The sequence below is a fragment of the Geotrypetes seraphini genome, chromosome 2, assembly GCF_902459505.1.
Source record: "Geotrypetes seraphini chromosome 2, aGeoSer1.1, whole genome shotgun sequence".
Taxonomy (NCBI): Eukaryota; Metazoa; Chordata; class Amphibia; order Gymnophiona; family Dermophiidae; genus Geotrypetes; species Geotrypetes seraphini.
In genome coordinates, this window is record NC_047085.1 from 258,371,176 (window position 1) to 258,393,240 (window position 22,065).

The following is a 22,065-nucleotide window of genomic DNA, read 5'->3' on the forward strand; positions in this document are numbered from 1 at the left end:
CCCTTGCCTACATTTCCGGTGCCTACCTTTACTGGAGGAGTGATTCTGCACCCAGCGACATCACGATTGACACACAATTGGAATCCGCTTTTATGGCAGCTGCCAACAATGGCGCCGGTTACAGAATCTGGGCTTTTGTGTCTAAGGGGAAAATACTGGGCAAATAAGGACTCTAATGAGAAACAAGATTTATTTTAATTAGCTCCATTATTTAAATGTTCATCTTTCCAATATATACTGTGGTTTTGCTGGTGAGGCTGAGAGGGCAAGTAATAAACTAGAGGCTGACCCAATTTTGGTGACAATGCTGAAACTGGCCTGAAACCCTTTCTGCCTGATTTTGGTTTCAGTTTCAGCTGAAACTAACTGGTTTCGGTGGTAGCTGAAAATTGTGTGCTTCCCTTCCCTCTGAATAGCTGTTGCTTCCCCCTGCCCACCTATAGATGTCCCCCTCAGGCCTATCTTACCATTCCTAGCAATCTAGGGGTGTAGTCAGGGCAGGAGTGATCCCCAGGCACTCCTGCCCTTGATGACTCTGCTCTCAAAATGGCTGCCATTACCTGTAGTGGCAATTTAGCTACACTGCTGCAAGAAGTCACAGCAGCCAGCTGACATGGGCAAGAGCGACCAGGAATCACTCCTGCTCTGACACCACTAGGGACTGCAAAGTAATGAGGAGTGTGTCTGTGTGTATGTTTGCAAATAATGCAGTTATGAGCTTGCATAGTAGTTTATATGATAAAAACAGGCTCCAAATAAATGATTTTGACACAAATGTTTAACAGGAATTTAAGTCTGTTTATATCTGCTGGCACTCCAAATATGCCACAAAATTAGCCACTGTAAAAACACTATAGCTTTTTGTTAGCCGAGGTCCATGCATGCAAAGGCTATTTTGCTTGGAGGTAAAATATGGGTTTTCATTATTTACAAGAATTATGAATGTCTGGCTAGCATACTATCTAAAGAATTTTCATGCTCTGTTGGGTTTTGATGAAGATACAGAAGCTAAATTCTATAAGAAAAGAACCCCCAATGTTTGTTTTCAAGCACAAGTATTGATCAAGCTTATAGTGTTAGTATGGAAATTACAGTGAAATGTAGTTTATATTAGAAAATAAGAACATAAGAATTGCCGCTGCTGGGTCAGACCATAATTTGAGAAACGTATTGCTCTTGATTGTACTTTTTCAGAGCATATAGTCCTAGTATGCAGTAACATCAATGGGCTTTTTTTATTCTGGACTGTACATCAGGTGTCTAGACTCTTACCCTATTTTAGTAAGAATCTATAGGCTCAGTTTTATAAATACAAAATAGGAAACATCTCAGTGCTACTTTCTCTCGATACCTTTGCACAGTGGGTAAGCAAAAAAAAAATTGCTAGCTTTAACATATTCTCACAAAGTTCCTATATCAGAGGATATTTAACTGTCAGCACTGGTTTGTTGAGAAGTGGCTCTCCTAGTTGTCAGCCTGTGCTTGTAGTTCCTGAGACTGGAGAGTAATCTCCTGTGGGTTTAGCAGAGGGCTGATGAGTGCAAGCTCTGACATTCCTCAGGGGGTCTCACTGGCTCTCATTCATACAACTAAACTTCAGCTTTGGCCAAAACTGAAAAAGGCAGTTTTAGTCGACCTATATAATAAATTTTTTTGTTGTGCAATTTTTTTTTTTTTATAATTTGTATTGATAATGCAACCAACACTAAAACTAGAAAACAGAATCTAAAGCACAAAAAATAGTCAATAACATTGCAAACTATCCAGGTAGGATAATAGAAGGATACAGTCACCTATGAGCAGAAGTAAAATACTAGCAAATGGGGTAGGCACACAATACAAAGAGCATCATCATTGTTGTTCACGAGCAGTGCAAAGCTCCCCAGAGAGGGGAACAGAGTATATGCATGAAGAAGGCATCCTCCTGGAGAACTGGCCAGAACTGCAATAACCTTTTTTGAAAAATTGACCCCATACCCAATCACCACCAAAACCATTCCAACAGACACTCAACAGCCAGCAACACATACTATACTAATCACACCAAACAGACTCCCGGCAAACCCCCATATGCACCCCAACCACACACAGCCCATTCATACCGGTTCGAGAGAAGAGACACAGCCTCTGTCCCCTTAGATCTAGGACAGCAAAAATCATGGCAAGGCAGGAGAAACAACTACCTCAGCCGCTATCTGGAATGCCCTCCACAGCGAAACATAAAGGCGTTTGTCGCTGGAAAGGGCAGAATGATAGGAGCGAATCTCATAAGAGGCAACCTCCTTCATCCTTTATAACCACTGTGAAAAAGATGCAGAAGTCAAATCCACCCAATGCTGTAACAAGAGCTTTTTTACCAATAGGAGCGCAGTATATAGAAACTTCCGATATGGGAGAGCAAATTCCCCCTGGAGAAGCTCTCTCTGGTCCCCCAATAGCAGCAAACCATAATCCCAGGGTACTCGTCACCCAACCAACCCATCGAGGAAGGGGAGGACCTGGAGCCAAAAAGCCACGAGGGCATTCCTAGAACAGATGGACCAAGGTTCCATGGACTTCAGGCAGTGGGAACAAGTGGCATCATCCCACAGCCCTATAACCCTACCCTGAGGTCTGGAAATATAAGCCCTATGAAGATTTTAAATTGCATTTCTCTAAGGTCAATAGAGCCTACTAGAAGAGAGATAATAGCAAAAAGGTCCAGAAAGTGGGCTCTGGTGTAGTCAGTTGCCAAATCTTTGGACCACAGACGAGCCACGTGGCCAATTTGTTCATCTGTGAAGGAACCAACACTAATTGCGCATCCAATCTGTCGAGGAGCCATTGCTCCCCCCACTGGCGTACTAAGGAAGAATAGTAATGTCGCACTAGTAGATAGGCCCAAAATTGAGTAGCAGGGAGTGCCCATTTGGATTGTAGCTATGCAAAGTGGGGAAGTCCCCCATATCCCCCTCAAAAGATGCTGCAGGCTGACACAGCCCCGCCACTCCCACAATTGGAACCCTTAGGTGCTCATCCCTGGAGTAAAGTCAACATTCCCACCAAAGAGAGGAAAGGAGAGGCTCGAGGGGAACGCTTCTGTCTCTGTCGCTATCACTGCCATGCTAGGCGCAGGGGGTGCAAAAATTGAAGCCGAGAGCCAGCTCCCGATATCTGCTGCGGCAATGCATGCAATAAGGAGAAAAAGGAATAGGGAGCGCACCAGGCCATCATCCACCCAGTGGGGAAAATTTGTAGATTCCCGTGATGTCCTCATGTACAAACCTCATCAGGGCTACCACATTATACAATCTAATATCTGGTAAGTTCAATCTGCCCAACCGTGCGTCCAGGGACAAGGTTGTTGATCCGGGCTGCTTTGTTTCACCAGATAAGAGAGCAGGATAGATTTAAAGGCCCTTTCGTCTTTAGTAGTAATCCACAGAGGAACAGTCTGTAAGGGGTACAGAAGTTTGGGCAGTAAGACCATCTTAAACAAGGCTACCCGGCCCCAAAGAGAAAGCGGCAGGACCTTCCACTTGATAAAAAGGGCACGGATAGTCTCGATGTGGTTAAGGACATTACATCGATACAGAAGGGCAGGTTGGATACTCAAATAAACCCCCAAGTAGCGCATCGGTTTCTGTATAGGGGGGATAGGAAGATCATCATGCCAGCGCTCATGCTTCTCGGAGGCCAGGGGTAACAATTCAGATTTAGCACAGTTGACACATAGGCCTGATAAAATCCCAAAAGCCTGTACAATAGTAAAAGCCCGTGGCAGGTGTGAGTGGGCATCGTCAAGATACAAGAGGATATAGTCAGTGAATAAGTTAAGGCGATTCTCCTGGGCTCCTATCTTGATACCAAATAGAACAAGGTCCAATCTTATCTTAGCCGCCAAAGGCTCGATAGTGAGAAGGAAAAGAAGCGGGGACAATGGGCAACCTTGGTGCGTACCCCGTTCCAAAGGGAAGGCGGCAGTGAAATGTCCATTTACAATGAGTCTAGCCTGAGGGGCAAGATATAAACTACGTACCCACTCCAAGAAAGTGCCCTCCAAGCCATAGCGTCCCATGATCCAGAATAGATAGGACCAGGATATGCTACCGAACACCTTTTCCATATCCAAGCCCACGTTAGCCACTCTGCTGTCGTCCCCCCCCCCCTCAGAGAATAGATAGCCATCAATGCTCTGGTTAGATTCATAGAAGCGTATCTGCCAGGCACAAAGCCCACTTGGTCTTCATGGATTAAGGAGATGCAGAAAGGCATTCAAGTGCTTCGCGAGTAACGCAGCCAGCAGTTTCGCATCCTGGTTAAGAAGTGATATGGGCCTGTAAGAGCCAACCTGAGCTGGGTCCTTGCCCGGTTTGGGGAGCAAGACAACATGGGCCACGTTATAACAGTCCAGACCTCTCTGGGAGTGCACTCAGGGAGGGTGAGATAATATCCGAAAGGATCTTGAAATATTCAGGTCCATAACCATCAGGACCTGGGGATTTAGTTAGTTTAAGCCCTTTAATACCAGTTTCCACCTCCAAGCGCGTGATGGGAGCACTCAGAACCTGGAGCTGATCCTGCGTAAGCTTAGGAAGTACGATGTCCCTAAAAAACATATCCCAATCCTTCCCTGCATAGGGTCTGTGAGCATACAACTCTTTGTAGTAGGTCACAAATTGCTGATGAATAGTAGCTTCTGTGGTGTGCTTATGACCCTGTGAGTCCATAATAGACGTAATCACTTGGCGCTTACGATGTGGACGGACCAAGCTAGCCAGCAGGCTTACCTGTGTTCCCCCCTCCCCCCATCAATGGAGTCTATGGCGATGAAAATAGATATCGTATTCAGCCCGGGCTGTAAGAATAGCATCGACCTGCTACCGTAGCTCGTGCAGTCTAGATCCGTCTGCGCTGGTGCTGCCTACGCAACTGTTGCAGCTCCCCAGATAATACCTGCAATTCCGTCTCCTGTTGCTTATGCTATGATAAAGCCCCGCAATACTGCTTTTGAGGCCTCCCAAAAGAGGCCAGAGTCGAGATCAGGGGTATAATTGTCGCCATAGTACTCCAACCATTTGTCCCACAAGTACCTATGGAAAGCAAGGGAATCGCCAAATCCTTTCCGTAGGATCTGCTGTGATCTGGAGAGAAAGCAACACAACGGAGTGATCCGAGAGGGGAACCTCCACAATATCTGTGTCAGCTACTACCGGTAGTAAAAAAGAGGACAATAGAAAGTAGTCTAATCGGGTATAAAGATTGTGAGGATTAGAGAAAAAGGTATAAATATGTTCCGTAGGTGCAGCAAACGCCAGATATCCAAAAGCCCGAGCTGGTGGGATCAGAAAGTTTACCCCTTTACCGCCATGGCCTCGGGGAAAGCTCTTTGGAGCAGCACAGTCCTGAGTGGGATCAGCCGTGATATTAAAGTCCCTGCCCAGAATGAGTTGGTAGCCTGGGTACTATGTCAGCCTGGCCAGCAGCCCTGAAAAGAAATGATGGTTGTAAATATTAGGGGCATACTCATTGCACAGCAACAGCTTGTGTCCCCATAGCTCCTCAAGGAACAGTACAAACCTACCCTCTGTATCTTGAAGGACTTTATGCATGTGAAAGGGACCAAAGTGGACCAAAATAGCCACCCCATGTTGACGCTGCTATAAGAGGAGGAATACACCTCTCCAACCCAGTCTCTTTAGTTTCTCATGTTCTACTGTGGTGAAGTGTGTTTCCTGTATGACAGCAATATCAACCTGCTCCCTAAGAAACCAAGTCAATACCTTTTTTCATTTGATAGGGGAATGGATCTCATTCATGTTTCAAGTTTATTAAATTTTTACTATACCGACTATCAGCAAATATCTAGCCGGTTTACAAGTTAAAATAAGATAAAAAATAAAATTAATACAATATATAAAATAATTGAAAAGAAAAAGTAGAGGGGATTGTGAACATTTAGACTTTAACTGGACATACTGGAAGCATGGAAAGTTTCAGTTTAACCATACTTTACTTGCCCATCAGTGTGAATGAAAAACCACTTCCGTCCCATAGGTGGTGGGAAAAGGACCCTCCAGCCAGGTCCCCCCTCCAGTCAAATAGGGAAGAAGGCACCCCAGAGAACCCTAAGGTCCGCAAAGTAGGGTAACATGCCAAGTGCCGCTCCTCCCTCTTGAGCCGCCACACTCACACCCCACACTCACTCCCCCAGCCTTACATCCTGTACTCCTACCCGACTCCCCCCATCTGCTCCCAACCAAGACACTCTCCCAAGAACCCATCCACTATGAAGCCCCCAATCTACGTGGGATCTCTACGTGGGTCGAGCAGCACTCTGACTTAATGGGGTGGGACAGTAGAGTGGGCAGACTTGATGGGCTATAGCCCTTTTCTGCTGTCATCTTTCTATGTTTCTATACTGAAACACAGCTAGAAACCCCCAAGCCTCCCCTCTCCCAACAATCAAAAGGAAGTACAGACAAGGTGTCCCAACTTGTCAGCAAACAATTATATCATTCAAAGAAAGATCTACAGACGGAACCAAGTGAGGATAGGGCCCTCCATGCACACCGGCCAGATCCACTCAAAGAGCCAAGATATCTTGTGTAAGGAGGCCGGTCACCCCCAAAGCAGCCAGAATTAGAGGAGCCCAGGCTTAATGAGGAATGCCCATAACACCCAGTCCTGAAAGGTGCCATAGTCAAGGGCTACTGGAAATCACAGGTCCAGTGAGCTAATCTCCATAAAAAGTACTTTCCAGGTCCCTCCACCCAGCCGCAGCGTAAGCTCATCCAGCTACCACAACCCGTAGGCTCTGCGGGGTCGCCCCCTCAGGGCGCAGGCAACTTGTCCAGGAAGGATTGGAGGTCCGCTGGGTAATGCAAACCTTTGCAGGGTATTGAAGGATGAATTTTATTCCTTAGGAGTGCAGCTGGGTGCAGTATGGGGCAAGGGCTCGGCGCCTTTCCGACAGCTGAGCTGAAAAGTCCTGGAAAAGCAGTAGCTTATTGCCCTGGTAATCCAGAGTGCGGGTCTGTCTGTAAGCCTCCAGGATTTTTGCCTTGGTAGCATAATTGAGGAAATGAGCTATCACCGGTCACGGCTGGGCACCCTCTGCACGTGCACCCTCCATGCACACCAGGCCCAGAGAGGTTGCCACTACCAGAGTCTTGGGCAGCCAGTTGGCCACCAGGTCTTCCAGGTCCACATCTTTCACGGACTCTGGCAGCCTTTTGAATCTGAGATTATTGCTGCAACCATGGTTTTTGGCATCTTCCACCCATTCTGCCAAAGTTTTAACTTAACTCTCCAATGCTGCAATGCGCTGGTCTGCCATCTCCGCCCGATCGTCTTGCGCCGATATCCGCTCCTCAGCCTGCTGGATACACGCTGCATGGCTGGCGATGCTGTCCTTGACCTCGAGCACTGCATGGAGCTTGGACAGATTTTCGTCCGGCAGGGTAGACAGATGGTGGACAGAGACCTGCATGTCGTCCACGTGTTGGGGCATGGCACTAGGTGGTGGGATTGGAAGTCGCTATCGCAGAGATCCTGACAGATTTTTCTTTACCAGGCCTTGCCGCTTTTATGGGCATAACTGCCGGATCGCTGCGAGTTAAGCTCCGGGAGACCCCTCGGGAGAAAGTCATTGCAGAGCAGGAGATGATGATGCTTCAACAACATAGAAACATAGACTGATGGCAGAAAAGGGCCACCGGCCCAACAAGTCTGCCCACTCTAAGGATCCTCCCCCCTAAGCACTTCCTCGAAGTGAACCCAAATGCTTATCCCATTTTTTCTTAAAATCGAGCACGTTGCTTGCCTCAATTACCTGAAATGGAAGATCATTCCAACCATCAACCACCCTTTCGGTGAAGAAATGCTTCCTAGTGTCGCTATGAAATCTCCCACCCCTGATTTTCAACAGATGCCCTCTTGTTGCCGTAGGTCCTGTAAGGAAAAAGATATCTTCTTCTACCTCAATATGGCCAGTAACATATTTGAACATCTCTATCATGTCTCCCCTCTCTCTGCGTTCCTCGAGTATAGCTGCAACTTACCTAGACGTTCATAGTAACATACATAGTAACATAGTAGATGACGGCAGATAAAGACCCGAATGGTCCATCCAGTCTGCCCAACCTGATTCAATTTAAATTTTTTTTTTTTTTTTTTTAATTTTTTCTTCTTAGCTATTTCTGGGCAAGAATCTAAAGCTTTACCCGGTACTGTGCTTGAGTTCCAACTGCCGAAATCTCTGTTAAGACTTACTCCAGCCTATCTACACCCTCCCAGCCATTGAAGCCCTCCCCTGCCCATCCTCCACCAAACGGCCATACACAGACACAGATCATGCAAGTCTGCCCAGTAACTGGCCTAGTTCAATATTTAATATTCCTCATACAGGAGATCCTTGAGTCCTGAGACCATCCTGGTGGCCATTCACTGAACCGACTCCACTCTCAGCACATCCTTTTGATAATGTGGCCTCCAAAACTGAACACAATATTCCAGATGAGGTCTCACCATGGACCTGTACCATGGCATTACAACTTTGGGCTTTCGGCTGACAAAACTTCTTCGGATGCAACCCACTATTTGCCTAGCCTTGGATGAAACTTTCTCTACTTGATTGGCAGTCTTCATATCTTCACTAATGATTACTCCTAGATCCTGTTCTGCAGTAGTTCTTGCTAAGGTCTCACCATTCAGAGTGTAAGTACTGCATGGATTTCTGCTGCCAAGGTGCATAATCTTACATTTTTTGGCATTAAAACTCAGTTGCCAAGTTGTTGACCATTGTTCCAGTAAGAGTAGGTCCTGCGTCACACTGTCGGGCACTGTGCTTTTGCCCACTGTTGCACAGTTTAGTGTCATCAGAAATAATGCAATTTTACCTCGCAGTCCCTGAGGCAGGTCCCATACAAAGATATTAAACAGGATAGGACCCAAGACCAAGCCCTGCAGCACTCCACTGATCACTTAGAATGTTTCGGAGGGAGTACCATTTACCAACACCCTCTGAAGTCTGCCGCTGAGACAGTCTTTAACCCATGCCGTCAATGTTTCCCCTAATCCCAATGAACTCATCTTGTTCAATAACCTATGGTGTGGGACACTATCAAAAGCCTTAATAAAGTCCAAGTACACGACATCCAGAGACTCTCCCATATCTAGCTTTTTCATTACCCAGTCAAAGAAACTGATTAGATTGCACTGGCAGGACCTTCCCTTTGTAAATCCATGTTGGTGGGGATCCCTTAGTCTCTCATCGTTCAGGATCGTATCTAATTTATGTTTAATCAATGTTTCCATAAGTTTACACATTATCGATGTGAGACTTACCGGTCTGTAATTTGCAGCCTCCGTTCTGCATCCCTTTTTGTGCAGCGGAATGATGTTAGCTGTTTTCCAGTCCAATGGGACTCTTCCTGTACTCATGGAAAGATTGAAGAGCGTAGCTAACGGATCCACAAGGACATCTCTCAACTCCCTAAGCACTCTGGGATGTAGTTTATCTGGTCCAATGGCTTTGTTCACTTTGAGCCTTGATAAGACTTGGTAGACGCTGCCGGTGGTAAACTCAAAATTCCAGAACGGGTCTTCTGAACTCTCCCTTGCTTACAGCTGTGGACCGGATCCCGGCGCCTTGCAGGTAAAGACTGAGCAGAAGTATTCATTGAGTAGTTCGGCTTTGTCGGAGTCCAATTCTACATAATTACCGTCGGTTTCCTAAGGCGCACTATGCCATCTGTGTTCCTTTTTCAATCACTAACATACCTGAAAAAGGATTTATCCACATTTTTAATATTCTTTGCTAGATTCTTTTCCATCTGAAGTTTGGCATCTCTGACTACTGTTTTAACAATTCTAGATTTTGCCAGATAGTCTTCTTTAGCTTGTAGTCTTTCTGATTGCTTGTAGGATACAAATGCTCTTTTCTTCTGTTTCACGAGTTCCGAGATCTCCGCAGAGAACCACTGAGGTTTATTATTTCTCTGCTGTTTGCTCACTGTTTTTATATAGAGGTTGGTTGCTTCCTGTAGGGTAGATTTTAGAGTAGACCACAGTACCTCCACACTATCTACTGTGTCCTGGTTTTTCAGTGCCTCAGACAAAATTTCCCATGCTCCTGAAGTTAGTACCCTTAAAGCTAAGGACCTTTGTGGATGTGGGGAATAAATGCTGACAAGCGCTATGTGGGGGGGGGGGGGGTTTGTTTGTGGAGGAACCATGGAGCTCAAACAGGAGGAGTCCGATCAAGGTGCTGTCATCACATAACCCCCTGTTGTGCTATTTTAATGAGTACTAGCAGTTGCTCTTTTAAATAGTAAATATTTTACATAATAATTAGTGACATTTTGTGTGTTCTTTCTAAAGCAACTGAATGGTCAACCTATGGATTATAAGCCAAAGTACATTTTTGAATAAATTTGTCCATTTTTCCTAATTTTTTTTCAGTTTTGAAGTTTATTAGTGTCAAGAAGGTGCCTATCTGTAACCTATTCTATAATTAAAGATTATAGAATGCTAAAAAAATGTGCAAATAGCAATTTATGCAAGACATGTTTTAGCTTATTTTCTTAATTACTTTTTGACCATTTCTATAATTTTACACCTTTACATTGAAAAAGTATAGCATGTCTTGTAGATCAATGAAAACAAACTCTTACTTTAATGCATTTTGAATTCTAACAGCAGAATATGAAAAAAAAATACAAGAGTGTGAAAACTTTCACAGGACAGTGCAAAATGACCCAGATCCTGTATGAGAAGGTCCGGACAATGAGTGGCTATTCTCAATAGGGGCTTCTTGGATCTTATGGTCTTCTTAATCCAAATGTCAAAAAAACAGAGGGGGGGAAAAAAAGTCAAACTAGACGAAGAACTTCAATTCCTTAAGGAAAACAACATGTGTTTTGATATTGAGAAAGACATGGGGGAAAGCCACTGCTTGCCCTGGATCAGTAGCATGGAATATTGCTACTCCTTGGGTTTTGGCCAGGTTCTAGTGATCTGGATTGGCCACCGTTTTGAACGGGCTACTGGGCTTGATGGACCATTTGTCTGACCCAGTAAGACTATTCTTATGATATACTGTATGACTGGGGTCCTCAAATCCAGCCCCCGATGTCCATGATCCAGCCTGGGTTTCAGGACATCAACAATGAATAATAATGTCATTTATTTACATTCACTGCTTCCATTGCTTGCAAACAGATCTCAAATACAGTCCTTGAGGTCCATGACTCATTGACCCAACTTGGACTTCAGGACTTCCACAATGAATAATTTATTTAATTCATTTTCTATCCCGTGTTCCCCAACTAGCTCAGAACGGGTTACAGGTTAGCATACATAATATACAGTTAACGGGTTATAATTTGCCTTGTTACAGTGCAAGATTTTATCCCAACTTGACACATACCGAGGGATCTAGTACCAATATACATTTCTTTATAATCTATCAATCATGGGCAGGGGAGCTAGGTGAAGAGGTATGTTTTTATTACTTTCCTAAAGTTCCGGAGTCCTTCAAGGGATCTGATCTGTAGAGGCAGTTGATTCCAGTGGCTCGGTATGAAGTGGAAGTGGGAACATCGTTTGGCAGTTTATAGTTGAAGGAAACGACCAGGGGGCGCTTTAAGGATATTTCATCATGGGAGCATAGGGACCTGTTCGGCACGTACAAAGGAAGATTGGTCATCCTGTAGCCCAGCACCATGTTGTGCAAGGATGTGAACACTAGCATCAGGTCCTTGACGTTTGGCTACAGGCAGTCGTGAATCGATTATAAAGCATGGGAGACAGGGTCACGGGCATGGAGGTTTTCTAGAAGTCTGAGTGCTGCATTTTGTACACGCTGGAGACCCCCTGCTATACGAGTATAAAAAGTATCTGGATCAATTTCATAAAGGAACTGAAGCTCAATAAATATGAGAAATTTAGAAGAAATTAGGTTTTCATAAGCAAGGTTATATCTATCCATAGGATAAAACCAGCAATCACCATAAGTAGTATGTCAATCAAGAGTCTTAAAAATACTAGGATTAGGTTAGACAGAATCCCAAGAGAAAAGAAGCATTACTACTCTAACACAAAACAGGGACAGGAAGAAAATATGCAGTGATTCAGGAGAAGTATTTGAGCCCTCAGTCTCACTTTACATCTCTCCTCCCTATACAAGCATCAACCACCAATCAACATAGAGATACCAAGTTACTCAGTTCCAGGCTTAGTCCTAGTTTTGAAACTTATATTCCAAAAGAATGTGGGGATTTGTAGTGCTTAATTCTGCAAGTCCCATAACACACAGGATGGGGGCAATCAGAAATCCTGAAACATCCCAAAATATCCAGCCTGGAACTGGGTAACTTGGCCTCTCTGTCAACAGGTTTTTCAGTTAAGACAATTATGGAAGGGCAGCTCTATAAGAGACAGACAGTTCAGTAATAGAGAGAGTGCAGCTCCAAACAGAGAAGAGGAAGGAGGACAGGGAAAATAAAAATATTCCAACACAAAACAAAATCCAACCCAGAGATATTATAAAGTATACAGTTTATTAACAGGAGTAGTCAACATATCAAATCATGAACTATTACAAAATGACTATTTTCCTTCATACCAACCAAACCCACACACTTGAATGGTAAGAGTGAATGTGGTAAGAGCGGTTAATGTAGATGGTTAAAAAAAAAAGTTTGGACAAATTCCTGGAGGAAAAGTCCTTAAGCTGCTGTTAAGAGACATGGGAGAAACCACTGCTTGCCCTGGATTGGTGGCTTGGAATGCTGATACTATTTAGGTTTTTGCCAGGTACTTGTGACTTGAAGACAGGATACTATGCTAGATGGACCTAGTAAGCTATTCTTCTGTTTTTATAGTGCTATTTCAAAGCAATCTGCTGGTGGAAAGCAAAAGACACTGCCATGGGTGCCATTATGGCACCCTTGGTGGCAAGTCTACTGTATATGTAGCAGATTTTTATTTATTTATTCAGTTTTCTATACCATTCTCCCAGGAGAGCTCAGAGCAGTTCACATGAATTTAATTCAGGTACTTGAAGAAATTTTCTTTATATTGATGTTTAATCATAAAGTTATCACATGGAAATAGTACATAGATGACACTTTCATGACATGGAAAGGCGCACAGGAATTAGATAATTTCTCTAACTGGCAATCTAAAATTCCAGATGAAATTTGACCACCACAAAATCCCATTTCTTGATATAGTATATTGATAATACATACAGAGAACAAATTTGTCACAGATTTATACAGATTGCCCAGAGATGTTAATAAAGTATTAGACTTTAAGAACTATCGCAATATATCATTGAAGAACAATCTTCCATACAGGCAATATTTGAGATTAAAAAGGTTTTTGTTCAGACGCAAATACTTTTGAGAAAAGAACAGTGGAAATTAAAAAAAGAAGACTTAAGAATAAGGGTTACCCTATACACTGCATCAATGATGGATGCAGATGTGCAGCTTCTAAGGATAGATAAATGCATTAATCACTATGAATATTACTGAAGTGGAATTTACAAATGAGAAAATGGTGAATAGTTTGAAGGGATTTAAAAAACTGAAATTATGAAGAATGGAGTGCACAGACATCAGAATAAGCTGAAATGTCAGTACTATCAGAGGGTCCTAAAATTTTTTCAATATATATATTAGTCTGCGTTTAGGATTAGTTTATTATAACACTGGTCAACAAAAAAAGTTTTTATTTGCTATTGAGAACTTAAGAAGTGTTCTTAGTTAATTTAATGATGCCGATTTCAGATCTGTAATTGAAATTCAGCTAGTACGTCAGGTTTCTGAGACAGTTTGTCATATCGGCACAAGTCAGGATAGTATGATGATCAAGGTAAAAAAAAGATATTTTGGTGTCCTGCCTTAAAAGATGCCATTTCTTCAGCCTTGAACCCAATTCTGCTTTCTCCTTTGACAGTGACAAGTCTCTAACACATCATTAAGATCTTCTCCAGTTAACAGGTGAGGTTGGTTTTCATCCACTTCAGGTTCATACAACTTCTCCACAACAGCAGAGGCAGATTCTTCATCTGAACTTTCGGCATATTGTGCTGCAGATGTGGAAGGAGGAATTGGAACTGGATTCTCCGAGTCATGAGGAACGGGTTTTTAATTGTTGAAGGGCAATCAGGATACACAATTTTTGATTTATTCCTCTTTGTGAATCCAGCAATTTTTGTCATGCAAAAATAACAGTCCGAGTGATGATTTGTTGGTTCACGCCACACTGTTTCCCATTCAGCCACTGTATTAATCCGGAATAGCAGACAGTGCAGCACACGAGGTGCCCACGCTTTATCTTGGTTGCCAACTTTACAGCCAAAATAATGCTTGTATACACTTTGAAGTCTGCTAGATAGATTCTTTCGCTGATCTTGTCCAGTAAATTGTCCGCAGACATAACAGAAATTATCAGGATGGTTAATGCAACATCATCTATTCATAATAATTATAATATCTTAGACAAAAAGTAACAAAATATAAAAATTCACAGGTAGAAAAAGTAGCACAATCACTTTTTAGTATAAACTTTCAAATAACTGCTATATGTGATCGATGAGCTGTCCTAAAATACAATATTGTGTTACAGAAACAGTAAAATACAGACGCTTTACAGTAGCTTTCTGATGAAAATGATAGAAACTCAAACTGACGCATAACTTAAAAACAAGATGTGATAGATGAAAACTGTTTTCACATTTAGAGTCAGCATGTGGCCCTTGTTAAGGTACAGGTGACAACTCCAGTAGCAAAATGCTTGTTGACCAGTATTATTAGTTTTGTGCTTTGCCTACTTTCTGTTCATAATTTGGGTACATTGAGCCTCTAAGGATAAAGCACAGATCCTCAATTCAACAAAGTAAATCCCAGAAGACAGAACTATATGTGCCATACCTTTCAAGCATTTCTCCAAAGACATTCATGTGCTTGAAAAACACCGATACATTACCTAGATTATAGAGTATTTCTCTAATAAAAGACTGATGATTGCACCCAAGAGACAAAAATCTATGAGACTACTATTGGTTCTGCTCTACCAGGACCTAAGAAACAAGATAACTGGGCTTCTTCTCCCTTGAAAAGAGGAGACTGAGAGGGGACATGATCGAAACATTCAAGATAATGAAGGGAATAGACTTAGTAGATAAAAACAGGTTGTTCATCCTCTTCAAGGTAGAGAGAACGAGAGGGCACTCTCTAAAGCTAACAGGGGATAGATTCCGTACAAACGTAAGGAAGTTCTTCTTAACCTAGAGAGTGGTGGAAAACTGGAACGCTCTTTCGGAGGCTGTTATAGGAGAAAACACCCTCCAGGGAGTCAAGACAAAGACAAGTTCCAGCTGAACCGGAACGTGCACAGGTAGGGCGGGTCTCGGTTAGCGCACTAGTCTTTGACCTAGGGGTTGCCGTGTGAGCGGACTGCTGAGCACGATGGACCACTGGTCTGACCCAGCAGCAGCAATTCTTATGTCCTTATAAGCTACCATTTGGCCATTATAAATGTGGGAACTGTTCTGTTTCTAAAGTGAATATTAAGTCCCACACCATCAATCCCAGTTTGGGTACACCTTACAAGCTAAAACAATTCTTCAATTGTAAGAGTGTTGGAGTGGTTTACATGGCTGTGTACCCTTGCAGACTCTGAACATATGCAAAACTACACAAGAAAATCAATAAAAGAATAAGAGTGCTATTGAACATTAAGGCACATGGGAAAAATCACTGGCAGACCACTCATTGGAGATGAAATATTATTTTTAAAGGACTACAAATTTTGGGCCTCTCTTACAAAGCCATGGAAGCATTTGCTGTGCTGGAATCGCTACAGTGGCTTGGTAAAAGGAACCCTATGTCACATTTGCTGGGCAAGAATCGCTACTGTGGCTTTGTTAAAGGGGCCTTTTGTGTGCTGGTTCAACCTAAACCATCTTGGAGAGAGGGAAATAGACATTTTTGTTCTGACTTTAAAAAAAAAGTACATGTTTTGAGTTCAGTACTGGTCACCTTATATGGTCTAAACTCAGGAACTAGACCTGTCTTTTATAAATTGTACAGTCTCCTCCTGTCTTTTTATGATTTTTGATGGTCTATATTAAGTTTATTTATGATTTGTGGCCGCTTTTAATAATTGATTTTATATACATATTAATCAGATGTGTATTTATGCTTTAAATGTTTTGATTAGTCTGCCTTTGTTCTATTTTTTTGTGGATGTTTTATATTATATACCTTTTCCCAAATTAAGGATACCATATCTGAATTTATAGTAACTCAAAATGAGTAAATTTAAAGTTGATTTTAATAAGTTTCTTTGCTCCCCTTTTCTTCCTGGAATACTCCAACAGTCTACCGTGGTGAATAAACATTGTGATGTCAAACGAACTGCATGACCCTGAGTGGAATGCATAACAAACACTTAGGGCTCCTTTTACAAAGGGGGCACTAGTGTTTTTAGTGCACACAAAAGATTAGCGTGCGCTAGCCGAAAAATTATTGCCTGCTTAAAAGGAGGCAGTAGTGACTAGCATGCGCTAAAACCGCTAGCGCACATTTGTAAAAGGAGCCCTTAGTGTGTGTGTGTGTGTGTTTTTTAAACATCTTCACTCCTGACCAAAGAATAAATACAAAAGCAGTTTGAATTTGCTCATTTGGATCTTTACTAGCTAGAATCATGATTTTAAGTTTGTTTTTTGCTAGAGTGTGCCTTTTTTGCTATTTACATAACAAATGGATTTAAAAATTTTTTTTTTGATTGGGTCACGTGACCACAAACTAGCACTTGAGGTGTCAACAAAACACGCTTGGCTGATGCCAGAATACAAGCTGAACTGAGGCATTCCTGCAACTCTTTTTCTGTTTGGTTTTTAAATAGACATCGTTTTAAAATTAGAGATTCATGCATTCTTGTTTTGTTATAGCTGTCGCCAGATTACATCGTTCCAAGTATGTATAGTTTTAAATCTATGTAATGCCCATGTTAGTTTTTATATGTTCAAGTTTAGATTTCTTTAAACGTTTTTAACTGTTGCTATATTGGATAACAGCCTCTCTTATTTTACCTAAGTTGATTTACGTTATATATTTTTATGATTTTACTAATAATTATTTGCATGATTTCTGTTTTATTTATACAATTATGATTTTAGAACATAAGAACATAAGAAATGCCTCTGCTGGGTCAGACCCTAGGTCCATCGTGCCCAGCAGTCCGCTCACGCGGTGGCCCAGCAGGTCCAGGACCTGTGCAGTAATCTATCTATACCCCTCTATCCTCTTTTCCAGTAGGAATTTGTCTAATCCTTTCTTGAACCCCAGTACCGTACTCTGCCCAATCACGTCCTCTGGAAGCGCATTCCAGGTGTCCACCACACGTTGGGTAAAAAAGAACTTCCTAGTATTTGTTTTGAATCTGTCTCCTATCAACTTTTCCGAGTGCCCTCTTGTTCTTTTATTATTCGAAAGTTTGAAGAATCTGTCCCTTTCTACTCTCTCTATGCCCTTCATGATCTTATAAGTCTCTATCATATCCCCTCTAAGTCTCCTCTTCTCCAGGGAAAAGAGACCCAGCTTCTCCAATCTCTCAGCATATGACAGGTTTTCCATCCCTTTTATCAGACGCGTCGCTCTCCTCTGAACCCTCTCGACTAACGCCATATCCTTCTTAAGGTACGGCGACCAATATTGGACGCAGTACTCCAAATGCGGGCGCACCATTGCCCGATACAACGGCAGGATAACCTCTTTCATTCTGGCTGTAATACCCTTTTTGATTATACCAAGCATTCTATTCGCTCTCTTAGCGGCCGCTGCACACTGTGCCGTCGGCTTCATTGTCATGTCCACCAATACCCCCAAGTCCCTTTCCTGGGTACTCTTATTCAATAATATCCCTCCCATTGTATAGTTGTACCTTGAGTTTCTGCTCCCCACATGTAATACCTTACATTTCTCAACGTTGAACTTCATCTGCCATCTCGTCGCCCAATCTTCTAGTTTGTTCAAGTCCCTTTGCAATTCTTCACATTCCTCTGTAGTCCGAGCTCCATTAAATAGTTTAGTGTCGTCCGCAAATTTTATTATCTCGCACTTCGTCCCTGTTTCTAGATCATTTATGAAGATATTAAATAGTAGCGGCCCGAGCACCGAGCCCTGCGGGACACCACTCGTGACCCTCCTCCAGTCGGAGTAGTGGCCCTTCACTCCTACCCTTTGTTTTCTACCCTCCAACCAGTTTCTGATCCATCTATGTACGTCTCCTTCCACCCCATGGTTCTTTAGTTTCCGGAGTAGGCGTTCATGGGGCACCTTGTCAAAGGCTTTTTGGAAATCTAGATATATAATGTCAATGGGGTCTCCTTTGTCCATCTGTTTGTTAATCCCTTCAAAGAAGTGCAATAAGTTTGTTTGGCACGATCGTCCCTTGCAGAAACCATGCTGGCTATCAGAAGTTCATGCTTTTCAAAATGTTGATCAATGCTTTCTTTTATCAGTGCTTCTGCCATTTTACTAATGTTGATCTTATTTATATTGCTTTTGTTTATATAATACAATTTCTCCTGAGGCAGCTCCAAATGAGGTAAAACTTGGCCAAGTTGAGCATCATCTTGCAATAACTACTACCTAATCCACTGCTGCTTGTGTAGTGGAAGTCGGTCTTATTCTGGTCTATTGTGCTGTGCGGCCATAGTCTACATCAGTCACAGAAAGGTAAGGATTGCCATCAGCAAACCGACCCTGGATGGGATACTAGGGTGGTCCAAAATATTAATTAACACATTTCATTTGTCCACAAGGCTAATTTTATTCCTATATAAAAATGAAACATACACAAAAGTTTACTTAAAATAAAGTTTAGGGGTCACCCCACCTCACTGGGGTTTTTTTTAACTAATCAACTGAATAAGGAAAAAACTCAGAAATGTTCAGTAAATTAACTTGACTAGAATAGAGAACAAACTCATATCAAGTAAAATTTTATTACCAGACCTCAAACACCCAAGGAACTACTTCTTAATTTTTTTGTGCCCTTGATGGGGTGATGTGTTCATCACCGGACTTGGTAAAGTGACATGTGCAAATTTATTTTTAACAGGCTCTATAAAATTATGAAGTGCTTAAAGTGCTGTAAAAGGAAAGCACTTATCTTTATCTTTCGATGGCTAGCCACTAATCAAAAAACAAATTGCTTCTGTTCTTCATCTTTTGTCAAAGTATCATTTTATTTTTCAGTGAGGCTTATCCCTCACTCTGCTGCATCGTTAACAGTCAATTTGGATGCCCAATTCCAAAGTTCCTTTAAAACTGATTGTCAGTCCATTCTGTGGGATGTTTCTTCAGGAATATGTTCACTTTTGTGGATCCTCTTCCAATTAAGAGATTAAAAAAAAAAAAGGACTGTGTTCCCTGTTACAAGACTTATGTAACAGGTTCTGTTTAATCTATACACATGAGATGTCATGCAATGTCTAGCAATGGTGGATGCTGTAAGTTTTGTACCATTCGTAGCTTTGTTTCTGGTGTGATTCTGTCATCAAAAAAGACAAGTGCCTCTAGGTAAGGGGTGTCAAAGTCCCTCCTCGAGGACAGCAATCCAGTCGAGTTTTCAGAATTTCCCCAATGAATATGCATGAGATCTATATGTGTTGAGAGCAGACAGCATCTGAATGTAATGCATGGAGCCCTAATTTCCATGGCGATTCATCCCATTGCCAAACGTACACAAGACTGACAAAGCCAGGTCAGTTACATTTCTTCATTCTATCTATCAACTTCATTGATGGGTTCTGTGTTTCTTTAGGGACAAATATTCTTCGTGTAGTTTCTTCAATTTCCTAACTCAAAAGTCTATGCGTTGTGTTGGTACCATGGTTTGATCCTTTATCACAATTGCAATGTATAGCTTTCCAGTAAAAGGTTTTCGAGTGCAGATTGCAAGGCTAGACAATGCCATACAAACTAATTATGCATAATCACCTACTTATATAACACATGCTGGGGTGACCTCTAAATATTGTCTAATCAACCTGAAATTTGATACACAAGTAAGACATACCAAGTGGACAAAAATAAGCCTTGTGGAGACAAGATTTGACAAGGTTACGGTAATTTTTTTTTTTTTTTTTGCATACTACCATGGGACATGAACAGAGCTGTATTCTCTTCTAACCTCTAAAATAGAGGTGCTAGGACTGTCCTAGCAATCTACCCCCAGAGCAGACAAAATATGATGGAAGGAGGGTATCTTGATGGGGAAAAGCATATGCATGTCTAATATTGCCTGATAATCCAATATGAATAATTTGCAAGGCATCAAACTAACATTTTGTTTTTCAATACATTGCTGTCCAATTTTTTGAACTCTTCTATTGCATATCATTGTTCTATGGGAAGCATGTATTGCAAACTGCACAGAATCCAACTATTTCATACTGAACATCAGAAGTGACAGTACAAACGTGTAAGAAATCTAAGCAGGGTTGTGCTTTAGGAAGGGATTAAATTTTTAAAAAAGGTACATATTTTAGCCATCTAACTACATATTTAATCTTGCTATTAGTACAGCTTCAATACCATAATATTGGAGCAAATTTTTCTTTTCTAGTAGCACAGGAGTCAGTGCTGTAGGTGCTTTAACACCCCTAATATTTAGCAAATTCCTTTATATCAAGGGATGGGGCAATTTCAATAGGTTTAGCACCCCCAATTATAAAAAAAAAAAATTGGCTCCTATGTCCAGTACATAAGTTGAAGATATTTCTGCATTAGAAGTACAAGACACTTAGGCAAGCCTACAGATTTTATTTAATAAAAGAAGCAATTGGCTGTTGTTATATACAGGATAGGTCAAACTGATTCTGCCATGCTGTCCCACTAAAAAACTAGATTCCTAAGTGCTTTCATCTAAAAATAAAAGGCATCCTCAACAGCACCTTCAAATGTAAGTGTTCTGCTGTTAAGCAGACTGCCACTATCCATGTTGGCAGTGGAAAAAGCACAGCTCCCCCTGTAACAGGGGCCAGGGGGCCTAAGGCTGGGGGAACTACTTACTTTTGCTCAAAGGCTGCAATGAGTCTGGAATCCAGAATGTTCTCTTCGGGTTCCCAAGTGCTGTACCTGTCAGAGAGGGGGAAGAGGAAGGATGAAAATTTAAAAGCAAAGAGAAGACAACAGGGAACAATAAGAATACAAATTAAAAAGAGAAATAAACACAGCTATATACATATAAATATAAAAAAACCGGTATTCACTGCAATGCAAAAAGACAAACCCTTCTTTCCTCTTACACATAAAACCTAGCTCGCTCTCTCAATTTTTTTTTTTTTTTTTTTAGTAAAATGCACTCACTTTATGGCCCAGCCTTTCCATTTCACCAGGTACTCAATGCGTCCCTGCAAAACGCAAAGAAAAAAAGTAAAATGCAGCGCCATTGCAATACAAGAGGGGAAAAAAAGGCCGTGCACATATAAAGCTCCCCGGGTGTTATCATTGTCTTGTTTTCCCCCCTACTGCAATGCTTTCGCCAGGGCTTGTCGAGACAGGGGTGAGTGCAAGGTGTAAACTACTCCCCCTCGCCTAAGCCCCTGACCTGGCCTTACCTTGCGAATTCGCCGTTTGATGATGGATTCAGCGGCGAACACTCGCTCTCCTACCGCAGACAGCTCCATCTTAACAGCGCCAGCTGCTCGGGCACAGCGGCAACCCCTCGTCAACGCGCGCGCGCCCTCTGCCTGCTCTCTCGCTCGAGCTCCAAACTTCGCGTGCACCCACGTGACCAGCACCGTTAGCAGAGAAGCTTCTTGCTCCTTCCAATCCACCGAAAAAGGGGAGGGGGCGCGCGCCTGCTAAAGAAGAGTGCGCGCGCTGCCCTCCAGGGAGAGGTTGGGAAGGAGTGGGAAGCGGAAGGGGAGAGGAGCTGGTGATATACGTCCCAGACACAGAACTGGGAAAACGTTTTAGCAGATGTGGCGAACTGTTGGGCTGTCTCTCTCTCGCTATATTTTTCCCCCTTTCGAGGGGGTGGGAGCAAGTGGTATAG

The 22,065-nt window shown here is 42.4% G+C and overlaps 1 protein-coding gene across 1 annotated transcript in view; it reads right to left on the reverse strand.

Moving 5' to 3' along the window:
- The window catches only part of CBX6 (chromobox 6), a 43,984-nt gene extending 22,153 nt beyond the window's left edge, over nt 1–21,831 (reverse strand). Inside the window, exons 1-3 of the mRNA XM_033929466.1 lie at nt 21,626–21,831; nt 21,375–21,418; nt 21,078–21,143 (exon numbers count right to left, since the gene is read on the reverse strand). Coding sequence (XP_033785357.1) covers nt 21,078–21,143; nt 21,375–21,418; nt 21,626–21,694 — 179 coding nt within the window. The 5' untranslated portion in view covers nt 21,695–21,831. The remainder of the gene's footprint in view (nt 1–21,077; nt 21,144–21,374; nt 21,419–21,625) is intronic.
- Between the last annotated feature and the right edge of the window lie 234 nt (nt 21,832–22,065).